At 55.8% G+C, this 5,761-nt stretch overlaps 1 protein-coding gene across 1 annotated transcript in view; it reads right to left on the bottom strand.

The window, feature by feature from the left end:
• Positions 1-5,761, bottom strand: part of LOC105824409 (uncharacterized protein C17orf105 homolog) — a 13,824-nt gene that overhangs the window by 6,875 nt on the left and 1,188 nt on the right. The window contains exons 2-4 of the mRNA XM_012661832.1: positions 5,533-5,669; positions 4,190-4,270; positions 2,903-3,021 (exon numbers count right to left, since the gene is read on the bottom strand). Coding sequence (XP_012517286.1) covers positions 2,903-3,021; positions 4,190-4,270; positions 5,533-5,622 — 290 coding nt within the window. The 5' untranslated portion in view covers positions 5,623-5,669. The remainder of the gene's footprint in view (positions 1-2,902; positions 3,022-4,189; positions 4,271-5,532; positions 5,670-5,761) is intronic.

Here is a 5,761-nt window from a genome sequence, read left to right as displayed (position 1 = left end):
CGGTGACTCAGCCGTAGTCTGACTGGGGACACTCGGACCACAGTTCCAACGGGAGGGCCGTAGACGTGAGTTGGCAGTTGCGCCAGGCGCTTCCCGTTTCTGTCCAGGTTCAGAGCAGCCGATGACCTCACAGGCAGGGGCGGGTAGGAGCCACCACCAGAGCCGGCCCCTCCCCAGGGACAGGGACAGGGACAGGCTCCCAAGGCTCTGTCCACAGTGACCGCGTTGCACAACGGCGTCTGGCTGTGGTCACAGGGAGCTGTTTCTAAGGCTGCTGTTCTCCAGTCGTTGGTTTTAGCTGAACCACCCCCTGCTCCTGGGCTGTCTCCTTTCTGGGACGGGGAGGAGCAGGGTGACCAAGGGGACAGGAGGGGGATTGGACGCGGAGGCACCAAGCATGTTCTCAACATCTGCTGAGGGAAAACCGAGTCGTATGAAAGGGGAAAAGCAGCACCAGAAACGAGAGCGAACACAGCGCTCACGTCAGCAAACGTCAGTGGGTAAAGCTGGGCGTGGGGAGCCTCTGGGACTAGGTTAAAAAGCAAAGTTGTGCTATTCTGTCTATAAGACGACCCGAAATGAAACGACAGAAAATTTAAACCGAATTATGTCAGTAAACACACTGGAAGGAGGGCAGCAGAGAAAACCGGAACTCTGTGAAATAATCTGAAGAGGGTTATTTCTGAGCCGCGTGTGTGTGACGGGCCTGGAGCACACGGCCTCGAGGGGGCCTGAGCAAACGGGCCCTCGGGGCCGGTCACAGCCTGGTTTTGTGCGTTGGTGGAGTCAGGACCACACGTGAGAACCGAGGCCGCGTGTGGAAGGCGCACACTGGTTTGGCCCAAGGAGGCAGGACACCTCGAGGTGGGGCTCACAGGGATAGGTGGTTTAGAGAGTCTTTGATTTGTAGTTGGTTAAAGAAATGGAGCTTTGTCTAAAGGCTTGGGGTGTTTTAACTTAAGATAAGGAAGTCTGCTGGTCACAGACAAGCCAGACATCTACCTGAAACTCAGGTGATGTGTTGACTGAGTCCTGGCCTGCAGGTGTGGCTCAGGCTTTGTCTTGTGCCTGCTAACGAGTGGCATCTCACTGTTGCAAAGGACGTCTCTGGGGGTGGGGGAATGACCAGGCATGTCTGACCTCCCTTCTCAGGGCAACAACTCAGCTTTAAGGCTTTCTGGGGCCCCTGGGCCAAGAGGGGGTCCATTCAGCCAGCTGGGGACTTCAGATTTTATTTTAGTTCACGTAACAATACGAAGAAAAACACTGAGATCCCAATGGAACAAGGGTCCCAGGACACAGTTCACACGAGAAGGCACAAACGACCAGCATCATGGGAGGAAAGTTCTGCCTCAGTCTCGGTCAGAGACGGGCAAAATCAGTGTACACTGCTGCTGGCGGTCTGACCGGTTGCTGTCCCTCTGCGCAGCCCTGGGACGCAGGGGAGTGCTGGGAGCAGCAGCTGCTGCAAACGTCTGGGAAGCAATTTGTAGGGAGTATGAAGAATATTAAAAGTTTTTGACATTGCAAACTGATTTTTTTTTTTAACTTGCATTAAATTTGGAAAAAAGGAGCTGAGTGTGGCGGCTCATACCCGTGGTCCCAGCACTTTGAGAGGCCCAGGCGGAGGGATCCCTTGAAGCCAGGAGTTCAAGATCAGCCTGGGCCACAGGCTGATAAAAATAAAACAAAGGTGTCTTAGTTATTCTGGCCGGCACGGTGGCGCACACCTGCAGTCCCAGCACGCGGGAGGCTGAGGTGGGAGGATCGGGTGAGCCCAGGAGTTCGAGGCTGCAGTGAGCTGTGATTGCACCACTGCACACAAGCTCTGGGAGAGACAGCGGTGGGGGAGGTCAGAGAGCTCTGGCGGCTTTTATTTCCAGTTCAGTATGTACCAAGCACTGTGTTTGGGGTAGTGGATTCTGAGCCTCAACAGTCTTATTTCTGATATCCGGAAGCTGGACACCACCCGAAAGCTCGTCAACAGGTGAACAGATAAACTGGGCTTGTACCCAGCAAGAAAATAAACGATCTGTTACGTACTCAACAGCTTTATGCTGAGTGGAAGTCAGAACAGACGCAGACGCCCAGCGACTCTATTCTCACCACCCTGGGAGGCGCCAACTCATCCCCGCACAGCAGAGGGTGGCGGCGCAGGAGCAGGGCGTTGCGTTCAGGCCCAGGGACGCTTGGGAGTGACGAACGTTCGTTGTCCCCACCCTGGGAGGGTTCCAGAGCGTGGCACGCTGCACGCTTCACATGTGTGTTTGCTGTAGGCCAATCAATAAAGACCTGAAAAGTTTACTTAGGGGGGCAAGTCCAGCTGTTGGCCGCGCAGTCACGGTTTCTTCGCAGTGTGGGCTGCCATTGGCTGGCCAGCCGGCTCGCTGCGGTCGCACCATCTGCAGCGACGAGGACGCAGCGTTCTGGAAGCAGCCACGATTTCCCTGAACACAGACTGACGCCTTGGAGAAGGCGCGAGTGTGGCCCGGGCACGACCTGTGCTCCGCCACTTCCCGGCCGCACCTCGGCCAAGGTCTGTCGCTCACTGCGCCTCAGTCTCCCCATCTGCGGGTGAGACGCACAGTAGCCCCCGCCTCGCTGCGTCACCGTCAGGGTTAGGAGCTAACCAACTGCGCAGGCCGGAACAGGGCCCGGCCACGGCACGCACACGGCCACACCACCTGCCACTCTGTGTCCCTTTTCTGGTGTGAGTCAGGGAACAGCCCGGAAGGCTCAGATAAAACTCGGATCCATAAACCGCTGAGGAAAAGGGCGCTTCTGTGGCACAGGGCTCTCTTGAGTGAGGCAGAAAGGCCTCCACTCCAGCCCACGGGCAGCTCTCCCGCCCAGCCCTGTCCCCGCCCTGTGCCGGCCACGTCAGGGTGCAGGGCCCTGGTACCTCCTGCGCGTGGAGTCGTTTCTGCTGTCAGTCTGTCCCCGGGTCCTCATGACACGGGCCACCTTCTCCAGCAGCAGGCGGTTGTCCCTCTCGATGACGCAGAGCCGCTCCTGCTCCAGCTGCGGACAGAGGAGGAGCCGGCGGGGGCCCAGCTGCAGCTGCGCACAGAGGAGAGGGGCCCCCCCACGCCGGGCGCCCCGCGAGCTTTGCGTTGCCGCCTGGAGTATCAGGAATGTCGAGGGTGTGCGTTTCAGCCATGACCTGGGACACGTTAGGGTGCAGCAGCGAAGTAACAAAGTAACCGTGAGGAGACACAGCGTCACTCTCCAAAACTGACATGTGGCAGTGGCATGAAGAGATCATTTTACATTTTAACAGAGATAAAAGAGACATTTTGTACAGAATATTTTAGCCCAGAGGAAAAGAATACGCCTCTTGTTTGAGGTTTTTAAATTGATCGATCTCCCAGTATGGTCAAGACTGGTTAGTCAGTTTTTTGTTTGTTTGTTTGTTTTGGTTTTTTGAGACAGAGTCACGCTCTGTTGCCCGGGCTAGAGTGCCGTGGCGTCAGCCTAGCTCACAGCAACCTCAAACTCCTGGGCTCAAGCGATCCTCCTGCCTCAGCCTCCCGAGTAGCTGGGACTACAGGCATGTGCCACCATGCCCGGCTAGTTTTTTCTATTTTTAGTTGTTTAGCTAATTTCTTTCTATTTATAGTAGAGATGGGGTCTCGCTCTTGCTCAGGCTGGTCTCGAACTCCTGAGCTCAAACAATCCGCCCACCTCGGCCTCCCTGAGTGCTAGGATTACAGGCGTGAGCCACCGCGCCCAGCTGTTACTCAGTTTTTTATTCATTGCTTAATGAGCACATGGAGAGCACACAGCATCTTGGTTTGGAGGTTTTACTATGAAATTCTCACTCCACGTGACTTAAACTTCAAGAAGTAAACATTCCGAGGTTGTCAAACAAACGGTTCAGTTTAGAGGAATGACGCCGATTAATTATTCCAGAACGGTACTATATAAATTGCCACTGTGATTCCCTCCCACCCCCACCCCGCCCGTATCTGAGATGTGAGGGGCCAGCGTGAGGACTGGAGAGATTGCTACTGCGACCACCCCAGCTCCACGTGGGCAGGACAAGGTTGCCCGGTTGCCCAGACTGAATTTTGTCTTTGACGACTCGTTTGTTTCTTACTGAGCCTGCTTTTTCCATTGTCCTGGGTTTTTAAGCCGGCGTGTTCTAGTGAGCTTTTGCATTAACTGAGAGACGGAACGGAAAGTGTACCTTCAGCTTCTTGAGTCTCAGGTGGAGGTGAAGGAAGGTGGGCGGGGCGCAGGTGTCCACCAGCGGCCGGGCGTCCTGGACCTGCGGCACAGAGCAGGCGGTGTGGCCAGGACAGCCCAGCACACAACTGGCGTGAGCTTAGATTGTGCGGCCGGGTCACTAGATACTTGCTTCTAGATCACTGACTCCTGGGCCCTGTTAGCCGATGATCTGAAAGTGACAGCTTTGGGGAGCTGACCAGTTGAGGAGCAAACCCAGAGCAGGTCGAGAGTGACAGCCAGTCTGGGGAATCACACCCACACGCAGGTGTCGATGGAGGCGTGGCCGGGGCTGGGACAGAGACACTCCGGAGCTGGCCCTGGCCCCCGAGGGGAAGGGGAACCACTGAGAAAGAGAGGCAGGGTGGTGACGGGATCACACACACCTTCCAGGGACTCCCCGTCGCTGTGAGTGAAAGAAGACAGGGCCGCAGCAGGGAGGCCCGTGCCAAGGCTGCGTGGCCATCCGCGAAGGAGACCAGCACCCGGGGCCCACGGGAGGGAGCACGGGCAGGAGTCCGGCCCCCTGTGGTGTGTCTGTGGGTGCGGGGAAGGCAGGGAGGGGAAGAACGCCCCCCTCCAGTTTTGATGCCTGGTGACCCCAAGGCAGAGTTCAGGCAGTGAGCACGTTTGGGGCATGGTCAGCCAATTCTGAGTTGGGCATGTTTGATATAAGGTGCCTACACAGAGCTTTCTAGAAGCAAGTTTGTTCAGGCTCCAGACAAAGATTTGCAATTCATTAGGGGGTCTCGCTGTTGCTCAGGCTGGTCTCGAACTCCTGAGCTCAAGCGATCCTCCTGCTTTGGCCTCCCAGAGTGCTGGGGTTACAGGCGGGAGCCACCGCGCCCGGCCTAGAAGTATATTGTTTGATATCCACATGTTTTGGGATTTTCCAATTATCTTTCTGTATTAACTTCTAGTTTAATTTCATTGTGGTCTAAGAGCAGACATTGTATCATTTCCATTCTGTTAAATTTGTTAATATATGTTTTATGAAAGGAACCTCAGGTCTTTTTGTATTAAGATGCTTTCTAGTCGTTTTGGAGAAATGAAGCACTGTGTGAACACAGGCTGCGATCTGACCCCCATAGCATGGCCCTGACACGTGGAACACGCCGACGGCGATCTATTTAATGGGGTTTTTGTTTATGGCAACACAGAGGACAACCCTTGTCAGGAAATGTCATTCCAGCCCTTCTACCTCTGAAAAGAAAATCGCCTTTAGGTCTCCAGGGAAAGTGCCGGCATCCGTGGCGCTGCGCCGTGGCCTGCCCGCCATCAGGGCTGGGCCAGGGGCTTCCCTACCTTTTTCCTGTGGTCCCGATAGGCTTTCTCCCACGCGTGCTGCTGGTGCTCGCTGCCACAGCGGAACAGGGGCCGGGGGGCTCCACGCATCTCAGCAACAGAAGCCTCTGGCTCCTTCCACAGAGAGGAGGCTGGGCCTGGCGGCAGAGAGGGCTGTGTTTGCGGATCAGGTGGCAGTTGTCATGTCACCCAAGCGAGGGGAGAAGAAAAGCAGCCAGGAGACAGCCTG

Source organism: Propithecus coquereli, unplaced genomic scaffold (assembly GCF_000956105.1).
Source record: "Propithecus coquereli isolate 6110/MARCELLA unplaced genomic scaffold, Pcoq_1.0 Scaffold738, whole genome shotgun sequence".
Taxonomy (NCBI): domain Eukaryota; kingdom Metazoa; phylum Chordata; class Mammalia; order Primates; family Indriidae; genus Propithecus; species Propithecus coquereli.
The sequence above is the reverse complement of the archived record's forward strand: the minus strand, read 5'-3'. Positions and strand labels throughout refer to the sequence as shown.